The sequence below is a fragment of the Bufo bufo genome, chromosome 7, assembly GCF_905171765.1.
Source record: "Bufo bufo chromosome 7, aBufBuf1.1, whole genome shotgun sequence".
Lineage (NCBI taxonomy): Eukaryota > Metazoa > Chordata > Amphibia > Anura > Bufonidae > Bufo > Bufo bufo.
In genome coordinates, this window is record NC_053395.1 from 140,417,592 (window position 1) to 140,438,571 (window position 20,980).

Consider the following 20,980-nt stretch of genomic DNA (forward strand, 5'->3'; position numbering starts at 1 on the left):
TTCAAGTATCTTGCTATTTAAGTGGCCATATTAATTATGATCCCTGTGACATATTTACACAGACACCCATGTGTCTGTGCTATAAGTGCTTTTGTTTCTGATGATCAACACCCAAAAAGTATCCAACATGGTTTATAGGTGAATTTAGGCAAAAATCTGCCTTACAATAAGATGCCCAAAATGATCTATAATATAGCAATTGTTCCACATAAGAACATAATATAACTAGATACTGCTAAAATTGATGCTGTTTCACACAGTAAAACCGAGGTTTCCAACCTACTTTAAAATTCAGAATTGAACATAATAAGGATGATAATTCTTGTAATGAGATTGAAGCATTTGCTCAAAATGTCCACTATCCCATCTTCTTTTTCTTTTCTGTAAAATAGAAAGGAAAATAAACATGTTTGTTAAAAGGGCATCAATATATAGGCTTGAGAAAGGTCATTGTATATGACCAAAACATTATCTTCAAAGCACATGTTCTTCATATGGAGTGGAGAGGGTATTTTATAGGCAGGTTTATTCTGAGTCCTATGACTCGTCATTTATTCTGGGTGGTGGAGAAGCCCAGAACTATGTATATAGGTATTTTCATTGATGGTGCTGAGGGTTACTATCATGTTCTTCGACGGTAACCATACATAGTTGGTAAGCAGTTTACATGCCAGAGTTTTTATACAACTTAAAAACTATCAATGCTTCAAATACATTTTGTAGTCAACTAAATGATTCACTTCTTGTGCTGAACTATTTCTATTTCTTACCTTACAGAGAAGGATGCTTGTGACAATGAAACTATACAACAACAAAACCACAAAGACTGTGAGTAACACCCAGTTGTACATGTCGGATTCTCCTGGCTCCATGGATTGTGCACATTGGTATGTCAAATCTATAAAATAAAACTGCAATTATGTAACATCCATTGACCAAATAAAGATGACATTTGATGGACTATGTTTAAAGGAGACAATTATTGATAAAATTTTCCTTTGCATCTAGCATTTAAGGCTTAAGGGCCTGTTGTACACGGGCCGATATCACTGGGCGACGAAGGAACGAGAATTCATATGAAAGTTCATTCCTGATCATTTACGGCTTTTTACCTTCATTTACATGCAGCCATTATCCCTGTTGTATGGGAATGAAGCATGGTTACTTCGATTGCTTGCTTTCATACAGTTCTTTTGTTTTTTACTGGCAAGTCTCTGATTTTTATGCCTAATAGATAATTGGGTCACCAAACAAATGAGCGTTTTTTTTTTATCTCTGACACATTTAGAAGGACAAACTACAAGAATAAATATTCTTTCCCAACAATTGACCCCATCATATGCCAATGTAAATGGGCCTTAAAGGGGGTTATCCAAGATGCGCTGCGATCCCATGTGGCTGCCACTTCCAGGATCACATGCAATATATGCTATGTGAACATTGGACACATGATTCAAGCCTGGGGTTAGAAGAACCCGCAGAGCATGTTTGAATCTCCCACTAGTGCTCTCTCTCTCTCACTTGAATCAAACTCACGCTTGCCATGCAGATTGTAATCCCAAGGTGGGATCATGTGCCCAATATACCGTACGTGATCCTGGAAGTGGCAGCTGCACAGCATCATAGCACATCTTGGTTAACCACTTTAGGGAAAGCAGAAGAAAAAGCACTTACCACTGATGTAAACAAAGGTTGCATTCCCTTCACTAGCCCGATAAGGAGGAGGATACATGACTTCCATCTTACAGATGTACAGCCCTGTATCCTTTTCTTGTAGGCCTGAGATGTTAAAGGTTACATTGTGTGTACTGGGTATGCCTAGACATGTGATGCTGTCTACAATAGCAGCTGGTTCATACATAGTGTTAAAAGAAAAAACGCAAATCTCCAATGCATGTTTGTCTGTTTTCTTCAGGAGGCTGAAACGTATCTCTTCCATTTCTCCAAAACCGCTATAGTTACATGTCAGTGTGGCCTCTCCATGCCTGCTAGCGACTATCACAGCTGGCTGAGTTACATAGGTTCCTGTCACAACAAGAAATAGAACAATCCAATCACATATGGGCTGAAATATGTGCTCTCTAATATATATATGTAGACAGTAGAATATATCATGTTTAAATTAATAAAGTTCCAAAATGTAAATGACTGCTAGAGGAATCAATAATGTTGGATTAGACTTTTTCTAAAATTCCAAAAATTCTTATTTTTTAAAAGTGATGACTACAGAAACTATAATTTTTAAATGCTGCAAGCAAGAATAGAAAACAAAAAAGGAAATTATTGACATTATGCAAAGAACGATAATTTTTTGGCTGATTGGGAAAAATATTGTCATGTAATTAAAATGTACCGTACATCTTTGCTTTTAATAAGCATATCTTTAACAATATAAAAGTGTTTATGTCTCATTAAAAAGGCAGTAGATTATAGATGATTGCAGCAAACATCACTTAGGATAGCAAATACTCCCATGCCATATAAAACTTCACTTCCTAATTCCACCTACCTTCCGACATCCTGGTGCAGAAACAGATAAAGGCAATGAATGCTTCCAAAAGCATTGTGGTCCAGTTGTACATTGCAGATATATTTGCTTCTAAATAAAACAAAAGTTTTATATTTTATCACTGTATAAAGCCTTTTGTGTCAATTATTTCATAAATCTTTCAAAGATGTCCGGATAAATGACTTAAATAAGGTCAGGAAATCTGTGAGAGTATTGTGAATTTGAAATGAAGGGTAAGGTTACACACATCTGCATATATAACCTCAAAATCAGAAACCTGCTCATTGTGTAATGTTTTGGGTTTACAAGAAAGGAAGTTGTAGGTTGGAACTGTTACGTATAATGAGAACCACAGCCGTAAAATTCTGTGTGACCAAAAACATGCCATCAGAATGGAAAATAATGATAATTTCAGATAAATTGTCTTTTGCTTATTTTATTCTAGGAACCTATTTTAATATATAAAAGTATGCCATCTCAAAGTTCACATTCTTTGTGGCAACAATTGCCTGTTACCTGTTATGTTAAATACCGAGATGAATTATCAGGGATTAGAACAATGTTAGTTGGCAGTTATAATTAAATATGTTCTCAGATCCAGTCCTGTACTGATTAATCTTTGTAACTATCCATTTGCTATGGGGAGCTCCATGATTTCCAATGCCACGCAATGTACTGTAGATTTTATGCCACGTATGCTGCTCTTAAAGGGGATTCAGAGATTTTAATACTGATGACCTAGCCTTTAATGAGCTAGCCTGAGGATATCTGTCAGCAGACCTGTCAGATCAGCTGACCAGTTACGTGTGCACTTGGCAGCTGAAAGCATCTGTGTTGGTCCCATGTTCCTATGTGCCTGCATTGCTGAGAAAAAGGATATTAAAGGGGTTGTCTCACTTCAGCAAAAGGCATTTATAATGTAGAGAAAATTAATACAGGGCACTTACTAATGTATTGTGATTATCCATATTGCATCCTTTGCTGGACAGATTAGTTTTTCCATCACATGATATACTGCTTGTTTCCATGGTTATGACTAGAGTTGAGCGAACCCGAACTGTAAAGTTCGGGTTCGTACCGAACTTTAGGGTTTTCGGCACCCGGACTCGAACATTTACGTAAAAGTTCGGGTTCGGTGATTTTTATGGCGCTTTTTCAAAAGGCTGCAAAGCAGCCAATCAACAAGTGTCATACTACTTACCCCAAAAGGCCATCACAGCCATGCCTACTATTAGCATGGCTGTGATTGGCCAACTGCAGCATGTGACCCAGCCTCTATTTAAGCTAAAGTCACATAGCGCCGCCCGTCACTCATCTTGGATTAGTGTAGGGAGAGGCTGCAGCTGCTGTGAGGGAGAGATCAGGGAGAAATCTTATCAAGAACTGGTTTATGTACTCAGCAATCTACAGAAAAAGTGTTTTGTGGGTGCAGTGCACAATTTTTTTAAGCCTGCCCTGAGCCAACTACTGCTGAAAACGAACTTTTTTTTCTTCAGTTAGTCAATATCAATACATGATCGTCAGCCATTTTATGCAATGATAGTGCACCAGCATAGGCTATCTGCAAGTCCAAAAATACAGCTTTGGCATGCTGGAGTGAAAAAACCCTCTAATATACTGCACATCTGGGATTAGACAAGCATAAGTGACTGTCACATTTAGGACAGAAATACATCTTTTTGGTTAGGGTGAAAAAACCCTCTAATATACTGCACATCTGAGATTACACGTGCATAAGTCACTGTTACATTTAGTTGAATGGAAAATCCCAGCAGACGTGGCTTGAATGCTCATAGAATTTTTCTTGTCATATAGCAATATGTCCCATATTTTAGGACGCGTTTCGGCTAGACTGCCTTTTTCAACAAGTAGATGTACATTGTGGGTAACAGATTTATATACACACATCAATGATTGAGAATAGGAAACCTCCCAGTGACGTCGACGCCCAAAAGAGGCGGTACATACTTGGTAACATAGTAACATAAACAATCCAGAATCAATCAATCAAGAAAACGGCACAGGTATCAGAACACATATTAGTAGTTATTAAATGTTATTAAATACCAGCACAGCAGAGAAAATCCTTCATTAGGTGGTTGATGTCTAAAAAATAATAATAATGATACATAAATTAATATTTGATGATAAACAGAAAAATGCACAGGTAAACAGAACCAGATCTCAGATATGGCCGACTCATCTTTTCACTGTCACATTTAGGACAGAAATACAGCTTTTTGGTTAGGGTGAAAAAAGCCTCTAATATACTGCACTGGGATTACACATGCATAAGTCACTGTCACATTTAGGACAGAAATACAGCTTTTTGGTTAGGGTGAAAAACCCCTCTAATATACTGCACTTCTGGGATTACACGTGCATAAGTGACTGTCACATTTAGGCCATAAATATGGCTTTGGCATATTGGGGTGAAAAAAGCCTCTCATATACTGCACATCTGGGATTACACGTGCATAAGTGACTGTCACATTTAGGACAGAAATACAGCTTTTTGGTTAGGGCGAAAAAACCCTCTAATATACTGCACATCTGGGATTACACATGCATAAGTCACTGTCACATTCAGGACAGAAATACAGCTTTTTGGTTAGGGTGAAAAAAAACTCTAATATACTGCACATCTGTGATTACACGTGCATAAGTCACTGTCACATTTAGGACACAAATACGGCTTTGGCATACTGGGGTGAAAAAAGCCTCTAATATACTGCACATGTGGGATTACACGTGCATAAGTCACTGTCACATTTAGGACAGAAATACAGCTTTCTGGTTAGGGTGAAAAAACCCTCTTATATACTGCACATCTGGGATTAGACAAGCATAAGTGACTGTCACATTTAGGACAGAAATACAGCTTTTTGGTTAGGGTGAAAAAACCCTCTAATATACTGCACATCTGGGATTAGACAAGCATAAGTGACTGTCACATTTAGGCCATAAATACAGCTTTGGCATACTAGGGTGAAAAAAGCCTCTCATATACTGCACATCTGGGATTACACGTGCATAAGTGACTGTCACATTTAGGACAGAAATACAGCTTTTTGGTTAGGGTGAAAAAACCCTCTAATATACTGCACATCTGGGATTACACGTGCATAAATCACTGTCACATTTAGGACAGAAATACGGCTGTCACGGCGGGGAGTGGGGGAAACCCCCCACCGTGCAGTGTCAGTTGGTAACGGGTAGCTGCTAGGCCAGGACGCCGGGATCAGGGAGCAGGTCACCTCCTAATGCGTCCTTAATTCTGACCCTGACTCCTAACCGTATGAGCCAACCCAGATGGTAGGAGGGCTCATACTCCGGAACCTCGGGGCCCTACTAACCCTGGTAATCCCTCACTTAGGAGCAGGGGAAAGACAACCTGTTCATCCCAGTCATGTAGGAACAGGACTCTCTATCTGAGGCCAGGCTGCAAGGAGAGGGGAACACATACAGCATATGGAGATGGCAGGTAAGTGAAACCAGTAACACACCTACCTGCCACAGACACACTGACTGGAACCCGTGCACAAGTGCTGATGTCCACACCAACATAAAAGGACACAGCACACACCACATACCACAAACCACACAGGAACCCAGGACACCATAGCTGCAATAACGTGAGACACCACAAGAACATAATCTTAACATCTATGACCACAAGGGTGGCCCACACTGGACAGATGGCATATGAAGACCAGGAGGATAACTCCAGCATACACCATGGATGGAGTACCCCCCAGCATCAGTCATCCAGCAGAAGCTAAATAGCCCAAGCAGCCACAGCCACACACACAAAAACCCAGTGTTAACACACTAGGAAGGGAGTTAACCCTTCGAACACCAGACAAGGGAAGGAAGCCACTTAATGGGGAAGTGCACACACAAGCATAAAAAGCTACACGTTGCCGCAGGCAACAACATGCGTGGCAACCATGTCACGGCAATCACCCAGAAGGCCGAGACACTGCCACTGCATGCACACACAGCAACACGTTGCCGCGGGCAACCGCAAGTGTAGTAACAGTGTCACAGTGCACACCATAGGCCGTGACAACGGCTTTAGCATACTAGGGTGAAAAAAGCCTCTAATATACTGCACATCTGGAATTACACGTGCATAAGTCACTGTCACATTTAGGCCATAAATACGGCTTTGGCATACTGGGGTGAAAAAAGCCTCTCATAAACTGCACATCTGGGATTACACGTGCATAAGTCACTGTCACATTTAGGCCAGAAATACGGCTTTTTGGTTACTGGGGTGAAAAAACCCTCTAATATACTGCACATCTGGGAAAAGACGTGCATAAGTGAGTGTCACATTTAGGCCACAAATACAGCTGTCATATAGAGTTTTAAAAAAAATAGAGTGCAATACCCTACATCAGGGTTTATATTGGCGGTTAATTATTTTTAACATACTTAACCACTTTTTACTTTGCTTTGTGAACGCTAACTATGAGGCAAACATCTAATAAGGGACGCGGTCATAGTCATGGTGGTGGTGTTGGTGGAGCCTCTGGTGCAGGGAGAGGACGTGGCCGTTCTGCCACAGCTACACGTCCTACTGAACCTACTACCTTAGGTCCCAGTAGCCGCCAGAATCGACAGCGATATTTGGTCAGGCCTAATGCCGTTCTAAGGATGGTAAGGCCTGAACAAGTACAGGCGCTAGTCAATTGGGTAGCCGACAGTGGATCCAGCATGTTCACATTATCTCCTATTCAGTTTTATGCAGAAAGCGCACAGGTGGCGCTTGAAACCCATACCCATCAGTCTGTCACATCACCCCCGTGCAAATCGGGGAACCTGTCTGAGCCTCAAGTCATGCAGCAGTCTCTTATGCTGTTTGAAGACTCTGCTGGCAGGGTTTCCCAAGGGCATCCACCTAGCCCTTCCCCAGGGGTGAAAGACATAGAATGCACTGACGCACAACCACTTATGTTTCCTGATGAGGACATGGGAATACCACCTCAGCACGTCTCTGATGATGACGAAACACAGGTGCCAACTGATGCGTCTTTCTGCAGTGTGCAGACCGAAAAGGAGGTCAGGAAGGAAGACTGGGTGGAAGACAATGCAGGGGACGATTGTAGTGTCCCACTAGGTAGGGGTGGGCACTACACAAGGGTCAATTGGGTCACGTGTTACTCCTACTCCTAAGGGACAGTAATGTTATATTTAACCATGTACTTTAATGTATTTTCTATGTGTTTTTACATGTATTGTTCCCCTGTGACATGCATAGCAGGCCTATGAGGGTGTAGTTAGGCATCCTAGACACTAGAGGGAGATAGGGAGCCCCTAGTATAAATGTTCAGGCCCAGACAGGGAGGGGTCAGAAGTCTGTAGTCAGGAGTCTGTGGACACAGAAGTGAGAGGGCATCTTAGCCAGGGATATGCTGAGGGCCTCCTCCTGACATGCAGCTGGATAGTCCTGGCTGTTAGTTGCTACCAGGAGGCTAGTGAAGAACTCTAGCCTGCCTGTAGATAAAGTGAGCCTCAGTTAGCTCAGAAGACTACCCCAAGAGAAGAGATGTACCTCCTGGGAGAAACCTGCAGCTTCCCTTACAACAGGAACAAAACAACCAGCTCAAATAAGTAACCTGATGGGTAGAAGTACTCTAAAATAGAAGCAAGGGTCAATACGGGAGGAAGATTTATTACCAAGGATTAAAGCCAGCATTTAGGCATCTGGGCCTTGGGATCCAGCCAGCTAGAATAGCTGAGGGGATAAAGGAGCCTTGACTGTGAAGCATTAACTGTTTACCCTCCAAGTATCTTGCAAGATTGTTACCTGCCATATTAAGAAGTAAACCTGTTTGTGAATGATATGATGCAAGGGACTGCATAACCAACTGTCTGTATAAAGTTTGGACTGTTTTCCAAGTAAAGCAACGTTTGGTTCACCATATCATCTGTGTACCTCCATTACTACTCTTGCAAATCGGTGTGCCACCGTTACAGGCACTGGCGTCACGAACCTTAAAGGGACCTTGCCCCAGGCACTCAAAACACCCGCAACATCCAGGGCACCTCATCCGCCATCAGGCCTGGTCCCTAAATATAGAGTGTGCCCCAGAGGAACTTGTGTCTACCTCTCCTTCACTGCCGCATGCCTGCCCAGGGTCCTCCAAAAAGTGAGTAACCCTCGATTGCCCATAACCGTGACCTCACTATCGCAATACCCTGCAGGTCTGGCGTGCTGCACGATGAGGTCCTAGACCCCACATGGAATGAAGGTCGTGCCACTGACTTTCAGAGTTCGGAGGAAGAGGCAGTGGTGAGACCGAGCCAACAGCGTAGCCAAAGCGGGAGCAGGGTGCAAAAGCAGAGCAGCCGTCGCCAAAACAGTTTGCCTGCTACTGGCCACCGTCAACAGGGACCGAGCACACCAAAGGCAGCTTCAAGGAGTTCCCTGGCATGGCACTTCTTCACACAATGTGCTGACGACAAGACCCGAGTGGTTTGCACGCTGTGCCATCAGAGCCTGAAGCGAGGCATTAACGTTCTGAACCTTAGCACAACCTGCATGACCAGGCATCTAAGTGCGAGACACGGGCTGCAGTGGAGTAAGCACCTTCAAAACCAAGGAAGGTCTCAGGTCCCTCCTGCTGCTTCCTTGGCCTCTTCCTCTGCCTCTGGAGGAACGTTGGCACCTGCCGCCCAGCAAACAGAGGATGTGCCACCAACAACACCACCTCCGTCACCAAGCATCTCCACCATGTCACACGGAAGCGTTCAGCTCTCCATCTCACAAACGTTTGATAGAAAGCGTAAATTCCCACCTAGCCACCCTCGATCCCTGGCCCTGAATGCCAGCATTTCTAAACTACTGGAATTTGAAATGCTGTCATTCAGGCTGGTGAAGACGGACAGCTTCAAACAGCTCATGTCACTTGCTGTCCCACGGTACGTCGTTCCCAGCCGCCACTACTTCTCCAGGAGAGCCATGCCCTCCCTGCACAACCAGGTATCGGATAAAATCAAGTGTGCACTGCGCAACGCCATCTGTGGCAAGGTACACCTAACCACAGATACTTGGACCAGTAAGCACGGCCAGGGACGCTATATCTCCCTAACTGCACACTGGGTAAGTGTAGTGGCGGCTGGGCCCCAGGCGGAGAGCTGTTTGGCGCACAGCCTTCCGCCGCCAAGGATCGCAGGGCATCATTCTTTGCCTCCTGTTGCCTCCTCTTCCTACTCGGCTTCCTCCTCTTCTACCACCTCCTCGTCCAGTCAGCGACAGACCTTCACCACCAACCAGCCAGGGGTAAACGTCAGCAGGCCGTTCTGAAACTGATGTGATTGGGGGACAGGCCCCACACCGCGCAGGAGTTGTGGCGGGGTATAGAACAACAGACTGATGAGTGGTTGCTGCCAGTGAGCCTCAAGCCCGGCGTGGTGGTGTGCGATAATGGGCGAAATCTCGTTGCAGCTCTGGGACTAGCCGGTTTAACGCACATCCCTTGCCTGGCGCATGTGCTGAATTTGGTGGTGCAGAAATTCATTCACAACTACCCCGACATGTCAGAGCTGCTGCATAAACTGCGGGCCGTCTGTGCGCGCTTCCGGCGTTCTCATCCTGCCGCCGCTCGGCTGTCTGCACTACAGCGTAACTTCGGCCTTCCCGCTCACCGCCTCATATGCGACGTGCCCACCAGGTGGAACTCCACCTTGCACATGCTGGACAGACTGTACGAGCAGCAGCAGGCCATAGTGGAGTTTCAGCTGCAGCACGCACAGGTGGGTCGCACTGCGGAACAGCACCACTTCACCACCAATGACTGGGCCTCCATGCAAGACCTGTGTGCCCTGTTGCGCTGTTTCGAGTACTCCACCAACATGGCCAGTGGCGATGACGCCGTTATCAGCGTTACAATACCACTTCTATGTCTCCTTGAGAAAACACTTACGGCGATGATGGAAGAGGATGTGGCCCAGGACGAGGAGGAGGAAGAGGGGTCATCTCTAACACTTTCACGCCAGTCTTTTAGAAGTGGCTCAGAAAGAGGATTTTTGCAACAGCAGAGGCCAGGTACAAATTTGGCCAGCCAGGGCCCACTACTGGAGGAGGAGGATGAGGAGGAGGAGGAGGATGGGGATGAAGCATGTTCACAGCGGGGTGGCATCCAACGCAGCTCGGGCCCATCACTGGTGCGTGGCTGGGGGGATAAGGAGGACGCAGACGATACGCCTCCTACAGAGAACAGCTTGCTTGTCCTTACCTCTGGGCAGCCTGGCACACATGAGCGACTACATGCTGCAGTGCCTGCGCAACGACTGCAGAGTTGCCCACATTTTAATCTGTGCTGACTACTGGGTGGCCACCCTGCTGGATCCCCGTTACAAAGACAATGTGCCGTCCTTAATTCCCTCACTGGAGCTTGATCGGAAGATGCGCGACTACAGGCGCACGCTGGTAGACGCGCTCCTGAGAGCATTCCCGACTGACGCCGGGGGACAAGTGGAAGCACAAGGCGAAGGCAGGGGAGGAGGAAGAGGTTGCCAACGCAGCTGTGTCAGCGCCAGCACCTCAGAAGGCAGGGTTAGCATGGCCAACATGTGGAAAAGCTTTGTCACCTCGCCGCAACAACCGGCCCCAACTGCTGATATGGAGCGTGTTAGCAGGAGGCAGCATTTGAACAATATGGTGGAACAGTACCTGTACACATGACTACACGTACTGACTGATGGTTCTGCCCCATTCAACTTCTGGGTCTCCAAATTGTCCACCTTGCCAGAGCTTGTCCTGTATGCCTTGGAGGTGCTGGCCTGCCCTGCAGCCAGTGTACTCTCTGAACGTGTATTTAGCACGGCAGGAGGAGTCATTACAGACAGACGCAGCCGCCTGTCCACAGCCAACGTGGACAAGCTCACTTTCATTAAAATGAACCAGGCTTGGATCCCACAAGACTTGTCTGTACCTTGTGCAAAATAGACATTTATACCACCATCAAACTTACATTCTTGTACTCAAGTCAAGTGCAATGATTCTTTATTTTTATTTTTTTTATTTGTCCCAATATTTTAAGGGCTACCTACCCCAATAAAAAAAAAACATTGTTGGCTACCTCCTCCTCCTCCTCCTCCTACAACACCACATTGCTGCCTCCACCTACAACACCACATTCACCGCTTTCTCAACCTCCGACTCCATATCCACCTCCTTCTCTGAGTTGCAGGTTAATAATGTCATTTTTAATTATTTTATTTCATTTTAAGTTATTTCCCTATCCACATTTGTTTGCAGAGCAGTTGCCATGCTCCTAAGCACATTTTACTGCCTTTTACATCCCTCTAGCCTTTTCAAGGACTATTTTAGAGCCATTTTAATTCAAAAAGTGCCAATTTTAGTGCCCTAAATTGAAAAAATTCTTATTTTCAATTGTCGGGTGACATTTTACCATTTTTGGCATATACAAACCCCTGCTGTGCCTTGGTGACAGGGGCCTAAATCTCTCAAAATCCTCTGTTCTATTGCTGGGTGACATGAATCCCCTTTTGCCGTGAATGAACCCCTGCTCTGCATTGCTGACAGGGGCCTAAATCTCTCAAAATCCTCTGTTCTATTGCTGGGTGACATGATCCCCCTTTTGCCGTGAATGAACCCCTGCTCTGCATTGCTGACAGGGAACTAAATTTTGTGAAAACATCTGTTACTGATCGGAAGATGCGCGACTACAAGCGCACGCTAATGATAGCATTCCCACCTGACAGCGGGGGCACAGTGGAAGCACAAGGCGAAGGCAGAGGAGGAGGAAGAGGTCGCCAACGCAGCTGGGGCACCACCAGCACCTGAGAAGGCAGGGTTAGCATGGCCAAAATGTGGAAAAGCTTTGTCAGCCTTGGAGGTGCTGACCTGCCCTGCAGCCAGTGTATAGTGTGAACGTGTGCTTAGCACGGCAGAGAGCATTATCACAGGCCGCAGCCAATGTGGACAAGCTTACGTTTATTAAAATGAACCAGGCATGGATCCCACAGGACTTGTCCGTACCTTGTGCATAATAGACATTTATACCAGCCTCAACCATCCATTCTTGTACTCAAGTGCACTTATTCTTAGTTTTATTTTGTTATATGTCCCAATATTTCGCCACATCCACCCATCCACCGCCTCCTCATCCTCCTACTCCTAGATCCAGATTGTTATTTTTTATTTTTCTGTATTTTATGTTATTTTAAGTCATTTCCCTATCCACATTTGTTTGCAGAACAGTTGTCATGCTCTTAAGCACATTATGGAGTGCTGATAGTCAAGCTGTTTTTTCTGTAGTGGCTTCTGGATTTCAGGGTGGTCATAACAATAGAAACGAGCAGTGTATAATGTGATGGAAAAATTTATATAGCCAGAAAATTAAGCGACCATAATATATTAATAAGTGCCTTGTATTAACTTTGTCTACATGATAAAAGCCATTTGCTGAAGTGAGACAACAAGTGTTGGTCGAGCACCAAAGTGCTCGGGTGATCGGGTGCTTGAGTAGAACACCTCGGGATGCGCCGGGTGCTCTACGGAGCACCCGAGCACAATGAAAGTCAGTGGAAGAACCCAAACTAAACCAGGCACCCCCTGCTCTGAAGAGGTAAAGGTGTCTGATTCATACTAAAAAGGTCAGAAATTGATGGAAACACCACTGAAATTGTTCGGGAACAGCATGGGGAAGATGTCTGGATGCATCTTGGACTCCCAGGTCGCTGCTGGGAACGATGTTGTCTGAGTAGTACGCCACTTTCACAGACTGACAATAATACGCACCAAACCGAAGATAAAATCGATTTTAGAGTAAAAATTGGTAGGAAATATTCTTTCCTGTATATTTACTTGTATATAGAGTGCAAGTGCTGCCAATAATAACAAGGAAGAGGCACTCCAATACAATCTGTATATCACATAATGGAGGGCCTCATTCATATTGTGGTACAACTGTTCAGGTATTAGAACTCCTACACTCATAAAGCCTATGCACTAAGGGAAAGGGCTGCCAAAAATTCTAAGGAACCGGCACTTCAAAACACCCTTTATTACACATAAAGGAGGGCATCATACACACCCTTGAAAAATTATGATTGATGGAATGCTGGTGACCCTCTAAAACATTAGGGGTGAGGGCCATCTGCTGATCTGACTATCTAAAACATTAGGAGTGAGGGACTGCTGCTGAGCTGACCATCTAAAAAAAATTGTGGGCGAGGGCCTGCTGCCGAGCTGACCATCTAAAACATTATGGGCGAGGGCCTGTTGCCGAGCTGACCATCTAAAAAAAATTTGTGGGCGAGGGCTTGCTGCCAAGCTGACCATCTAAATAAATTTGTGAGCGAGGGTCTGCTGCCAAGCTGACCATCTAAAAAATGTTGTTAGCGAGGGCCTGCTGCCGAGCTGACCATATAAAAATTTAGGGGTGAAGGTCTGCTGCTGAGCTGACCCTCTAAAACATTATGGTTGAGGGCTTGCTGGTGACCCTCAAAAACATTATGGGTGAGGGCCCGCTACTGAGCTGACCCTCTAAAACATTAGGAGTGAGGGCAGACTAATAAACATGTTGATATGATGGAGGAGGAGGAGGAGGAGGAGGACGAGAAAAGGGAGATTGAACCATATACCCTTTTTAGTGGTGGAAGGGGTGCATGGAAATGCAGTGTATGCAATACACCATAAAAGCCACATTTAGAGTGCCTTTATGTTCAGCTGCTTTCCTCTGGTGGAGTAGAGAAGTCAGGGGCAATCCAGGCCTTGTTCATTTTTATAAGAGTCAACCAGTCAGCATTTTCAGTTGACAGGCAGATGCGCTTATCAGTTATTATGCCACCAGCAGCACTAAATACACGCTCTGACAAATCGATGGAGGCGGGGCAGGCCAGCACCTCGAAGGCATAGAGCGCCAGTTCGTGCCACGTGTTTTGCTTGGACACCCAATAGTTGTAAGGCACACAGGGATCACTGAGGACACTGACAAGGTCTGCTACGTACTCATTCACCATCTTCCCAAATTTTTCCCTCCTTGTGACAATAGGCCGCGCATCAGGTTGAGGGTGCTGGCGGGGTGTCATAAAACTGAACCAGGCCTTGGAGAGTGTTGCCCTTCCTATGTTGGAACTGCTGTGTGTTCCCCTCATCTCCCCTCCTTGATTAGCCAAGGAACTACATATATGTACTTTGCAGCCAGCGTTGTCAACTGGAAATTTTTGGAGCAATTTTTCCACAAGGACCTTTTGATATTGCATTATTTTGCTAGTCCACCCCACCACAGGAATGAGAGATGAAAAGTTCTCTTTGTAGCGGGGGCCGAGAAGGGTGAACAGCCAGTAATCAGTGTTGGCCAAAATGCGTACAACGCAAGGGTCACGGGAAAGGCAGCCTAACAAAGTCAGCCATGTGTGCCAGAGTCCCAACAGACAAGACTTCGCTGTCCTCATCAGGAGGATGACTCTCAATCTCCACATACTCTTTCTTCTCTTTTACCCATCCACACTGAACAGATGGAATTAAACTTCCATGGGTTCTAGCCTCTGTAGCGGAGACAATGGTCTCCTGCTCCTCCTCCTCATCCTCATCATCCAATTTGCGCTAAGAAGACAAACTGAGAGTGGTCTGGCTATCACCCTGTGTACTATCTTCCCCCATTTCCACCTCTTCCACTTGCAAAGCGTCCGCCTTAATTGTGAGCAGCGAGCGTTTCAGTAGACACAGAAGTGGGATGGTTACGCTGATAATAGAGTTATCGCCGCTCATCATCTGTGTTGATTCCTCAAAGTTGCGTAAAACTTCACTGAGGTCAGACATCAATGCCCACTCCTCGCTTGTGAAGAGCGGAAGCTGACTGGAAAGGCGACAACCATGTTGCAGCTGGTATTCCACTACTGCCCTCTGCTGCTCACAAAGTCTGGCCAACATGTGGACCGTGGAGTTCTAGCGCATGCTCACATCGCACAACAGTCGGTGAGCTGGCAATTGCAAGCACTGCTGCAGCATTGCCAGACCGGCTGAAGCTGTCGATGACTTGCGGAAATGGGCATACACGTGGCACACCTTCACCAGTATCTCAGGCAAATTGAGGTAGGTTTTGAGAAACCGCTGAACCTCTAGGTTGCACACGTGGGCTAGGCATGGTATGTGTGTGAGTTTGACGAGCTCCAAAGCCACCACCAAGTCACCAGTCATTATCAGACAACCATGCCTGGCTGTAGGTTGAGTGGCAAGAGTCTGGTCCCTTATCCCCTACCACAGCTCTGCGGCAGTGTGCTGTTTGTCACTTAAGCAGATCAGTTTAAGCACGGCCTGTTGCCGCTTCCCCACTGCAGTGCTACACTGCTTCCAGCTACTGACTGATGTCTGACTGGTGCTGCAAGATGATAATTCAGAGGTGGAAGTGGAGGAGGAGGCGGAGGAGGAAAAGGAAGGGTTGCAGCCACTAACGTAGGTGCTGGCGCAAACGCTGATGGAAGTAGGGCCCGCTATCCTTGGCGTCACTAGCACCTGTGCCATCCCAGGATATGACTTGCTCCCAGCCTCCACAACGTTCACCCGGTGTGCCGTCAGGGAAATGTAGCATCCCTGGCCAAAAGCAATTGTCCATGTGTCAGTCGTTAAGTTGACCTACTCAATAACTGCATTGGTCCTGACCACAGGTGATGTTACGGGACACATGCTGGTGTAATAAATAATGGGAGAAAAGAATAAATGAATCGCACATCCACTGCTAATGCTATGATCTCATCCCTGCATTTCTGCAGGAGACAGCACTAAATAGCGCATGTGTACTACCTCCATGCTACATGCTAAATGAGGCATTAGACATTTTGATCAAAAGGCATAAGCCCACTCACCACGCCAAGGTTGCCTCTATGAGTGGGTCCTAACCTAAAATTGGCGCGGCGCTGCACGGCGACCACCAGCGCTGTGGCGCCATCCCGGCCGGCGGCGGGACCCAGTGGCCAAACAGCACCCCTGCTGTCTGACCATGCCAAACCTAGCTCTGCGCCCCACTAACCAGCCAGAAAAACAGCACAGTGGCCCCCGTGCAGCACCGCACCATGTGAACAGTTGTCAAAGCTCACCTGCTCTGAAGCTCGCAGGAACTCCAACTGAGAGCATGATAGGCTAATTTAACCCCTACTGCAGAATACTAGGCTAATTAAAATCACCTGGCGTATGGAAGGAGTGCTGATTCAGGGACAGAACTCTATGCATTAAATAATGGGAGAAAAGAATAAATGAATCGCATATCCACTGCTAATGCTATGATCTCATCCCTGCATTTCTGCAGGAGACAGCACTAAATAGCGTATGTGTACTACCTCCATGCTACATGCTAAATGAGGCATTAGTGTACATTTTGATCAAAAGGCAAAGGGATGTGATCATAGCATTAGCAGTGGATGTGCGATTCATTTCTTCTTTTCTCCCATTATTTAACACATGCTGGTGTAAGGCTGGCACTGCACACCGTGAAAAATATTGGCGGCTGGGGACAGAGTACCGCGGGACAGCCGCCACCATCAGGCTGTGGAAAGCCTCAGTGTCCACAAGCCTAAATGGCAACATTTCCAGGGCCAGCAATTTGGAAAGGTGTGCATTTAGTGCTATGGTCTGTGGGTGGGGGGTGGCTGGGTATTTGCGCTTTCGTTCAAAGGCCTGGGGTATAGACATCTGTACACTGCGCTGGGACACAGAAGTGGATGTGCTAGCTGATGGTGCTTGCAAAGGTCCAGGTGCATGGCGGGAGGTTTTCCGGGCCTGCGTCTTGAACAGGGGATTGGCCAGCACGTAACACAGGGGAAGAGGAGGCATTGGTGTGACCCGCAGACACTGGTTGTGGACCCAGGCGTTCGGCCCACCTATTGGAGTGCTTTGATGCCATGTGGTGGATCATGCTGGTGGTGGTGAGGATGCCAGTGTTCACGCCCCTGCTCATTTTGGTATGGCACAGGTGGCAAATGATAATTCTTTTATTGTCCGCACTTTCCTCAAAAAAGCGCCAGACTGCAGAACACCTACCCCTTGGCAAGGCAGATTGCCGCAAGGGGGTGCTCCTGGAAACATTTGCTGGCTTGTTTGGTGTGGCCCGCCTTCTCCCTTTTGCCACCACACTGCCTCTTCCAGCCTGTTGCGGTGCTGCGGATCCCTCCCCTTCTGTACTGCTGTCCTCGCTCGGCTTGCCACCTTCCTAGGTTGGGTCAGTGACTTCTTTGTCCAGCACCTCTTCTTCTACTTCCTCACTGTGGTCATCCTCCTGACTTGTTGACCTAACAACAACCTCAGTTATTGGCAACTGTGTCTCAGTACAGTGAGGATTCGGTTGACCAGACTCTTGGCTACTGAGACTAGACTTTGTGTAAGACAGGGTGGTGCTTAATCGGCTGAAAGCATTACCTGCTGCAATCCAACAGAGCACCTGGTCGCACTGGTCTGACTTCGAGAGTGGTGTCCTGCGCCGCCCTGCAAACTGGGACATGAAGCTAGGTATCGTGGATGAGTATGTTTCTTGTGGTCTGGCAGCAGGCACAGTTTCGCCACGGCCTCTGCATGCACCATCAGCAGCACGGCCACTTCCCCGTCCCTTACTGCTTGCCTTGCTCATATTAAATGGTCTATATGCTTGCAAGTATGTCACACTTACAGTAGCACAGGTTTTGTGTGTGCACAAATAAAGTACATAGAATGTTACAGATATTTTTAGGATGCGCACACGTTAAACAGGAGGTATAGCGCAAGTAATGTCGCTGTCACCACCGCCAAATAAAAAATTACACTGAATTAATGTCACTGATAATTAGGTTGCACAAACGTTATACAGGAGGTATAGTACAAGTAATGTCGCTGTCACCACCTCCTAATAAAAAAATCATACTGAATTAATGTCACTGATATTTAGGTTGCACAAACATTATACAGGAGGTATAGCGCAAACACTGTGCCCTCTCTAGCGCTGCATACATGCACCGTGAATACTGTAGAAAATTAATGGATGGGATTTTTTTTCTGCTAGATGCTATGGACGGAAGAAAAAACCTCTGTTTTTGCAGACTGTCCATAAATCTATGGATGGTTGGCAACCCTGGGTTCAGCTGGAACGGCAGAATCCATTCACCATATTAGTTCTCCATTATGGTGTATGGGACAAAGGATCAAAAGATCCCAGGTTCTATCCCTCTAAGGTGGCTAAAAGTTATTATGAAAAAACCCATGAAAATATTAAAAGTTAAAATCACCTCCCTTTCCCATTTTTACATATAAAAATATGTAAGCAATATATATTGCTGTGTTCAAAAATGTCTGAAATATAAAAATATTTTTTCTGACGTTTTCTGTGTTCAAAAATGTCTGAAATATTAAAATATTTTTTTCTGACGTGGTGAATGTCGTAACAGAAAAAAATAAACAATAAAACACGTGATTCCTCATCTTTTTAGTCACCTTGTCCTCCCCCAAAACATTTTTTATAAAAGTGATCAAAAAGTCATAAATACCCCAATAATGGTACCAATAAAAACTAAAGATTGTCCTGCAATCCCTCATATAGCTCTGGAGATGGAAATATAAAAGAGTTATGGCTGTCAGAAAATGGCAAGGCAAAGAAAATTTTGATTTTTTTCAAAGTTTTTTTTTAAAGTAATAAAACAAAATAAAAACTACTTTTGCAGGGAAAAGCAAAGCTAAGAATCTAATTGCTCAGGCACCTTCCTACTGAGTAGGGTGCCTGAAAACTCCACAGGTTGCCAGCTATTGGCTTGTGAAGACTGGGACCCACGCATGTGGGCTCTTTAAAATCCAAGGGAGGTGCACACGTGCCCTACGGATGCAAGGGAGAGGCTGACTGACAGGAGTCAAAGTGAAGCCGAGCCCAGCAGGTGGAAGTCAGTAAGAGACAATCTGGCCCACCAGCTAAGGCTACTTTCACACTGGCGTTTTGGCTTTCCGTTTGTGAGATCCGTCATGGGCTCTCACAAGCGGTTCAAAACGGATCAGTTTTGCCCTAATGCATTCTGAATGGAAAAGGATCTGCTCAGAATGCATCAGTTTGCCTTTGATCAGTCTCCATTCCGCTCTGGAGGCAGACACTAAAATGCTGCCTGCAACATTTTATTTCTCCGCTTGATAAAACTGAGCCAAACGGATCCGTCCTGGCACATAATAGAAAACGGATCCGTCTCCTATTGACTTTCAATAGAGTTCATGACGGAAACGTCTTGGCTATGTTACAGATAATACAAACGGATCTGTTCATGACGGATGCATGCGGTTGTATTATTGAAACGGGTCAGTTTTTGTAGATCCATGACGGATCTGCCCAAAACGCGAGTGTGTAAGGCTACATTTACATTAGCGTTTTGCTGGATCCGGCAGGGCTCAGCTAAAATGCTTCCGTTACTTATAATACAACCATCTGCATCCATTATAAACGGATCCGGTTGTATTGTCTTTAGCATTTCTTTAACATAGCCAAAACAGATCCGTTTTGAACTCATGGATCCATTTTCTATTGTGGCAGAGAAAACGGATCCGTCCCCATTGACTTGCATTGGGGTCGTGACAGATTTGTTTTTCCATTTTTCCCAGGATGGAAAGCAAAATACAACATGTTGCTGTTTGCTCTCCGGTCTGGGAATGCAACTAAACGGAAAGGAATGCATTTTGGAGCACTCCGTTCTGTTCAGTTCAGTTTTGTCCCCATTGACAATGAATGGGGACAAAACTGAAGTGTTTTTTTCCGGTATTAAGCCCCTATGACGGAACTCAATACCGGAAAACTTTAACGCTAGTGTGGAAATACCCTAAGTCTGACAAGGCAGTGGCCTGCTGTAATGGAGAAAAGGATTAGGCAGCAGCTTTTTATTTCTTCACATCAAAAACACATGCTGTACATGCACAGTTAAGTGAGTATGTGGGAGTCAGAAGAGATAGCTGTCTCGGCCAACAGCTATTGAAGATAAAAATTTGGAAGAAGGTTATAGAAAACTTTATCAGGGAAATGATTCCTGATCTGGCATGCCTAGATAAATTTTCAAAGTTGCCATTGACAGTTCATAAAAATGTAAAAAAAAAAAAAAGTCAATTAAAACTAAAAACCTTGTATTCACTATAGAAAGTTAGTAAATGGCCTCAGTAGACTTATAATAGGTATTGGAAAATGGGCGACAATGTTTTTTTTTTTTTTTTGCTTCTTTTCTTTTATTCTCTCCATTGCAGTGTAAGTACAGTATGGACACTTGGGTACTAATATGGAATATAAGGGTTTCAGTAGATATACAGTAATAATAAAATGTAAAAGCGATTACTATGTAGAGTTATCAGCAAATATTTACTTGCTTTCTATTCCATTGGAAAAGCACAAAACTAATCACAAATTTAGTAATTTTAAAAGGAAATAGATTTCACAACAATTTCACTCATTAGACAGTGATTATCCTAGAGGGGTTAGTTTAGGCTACTTTCACACTAGCGTTCGGAGC

The 20,980-nt window shown here is 45.2% G+C and overlaps 1 protein-coding gene across 1 annotated transcript; it reads right to left on the reverse strand.

Annotated features, from left to right (window-relative positions):
* On the reverse strand, positions 1 to 2,746 carry LOC121008043 (cytotoxic T-lymphocyte protein 4-like). Its single transcript, XM_040440320.1, has 4 exons — positions 2,510 to 2,746; positions 1,675 to 2,025; positions 771 to 898; positions 1 to 381 (listed from the first exon to the last, which is right to left on the reverse strand). Exons 1-4 carry the CDS (start codon positions 2,580 to 2,582, stop codon positions 292 to 294), a joined length of 642 nt encoding a protein of 213 aa, XP_040296254.1. The 5' UTR covers positions 2,583 to 2,746; the 3' UTR covers positions 1 to 291.
* Between the last annotated feature and the right edge of the window lie 18,234 nt (positions 2,747 to 20,980).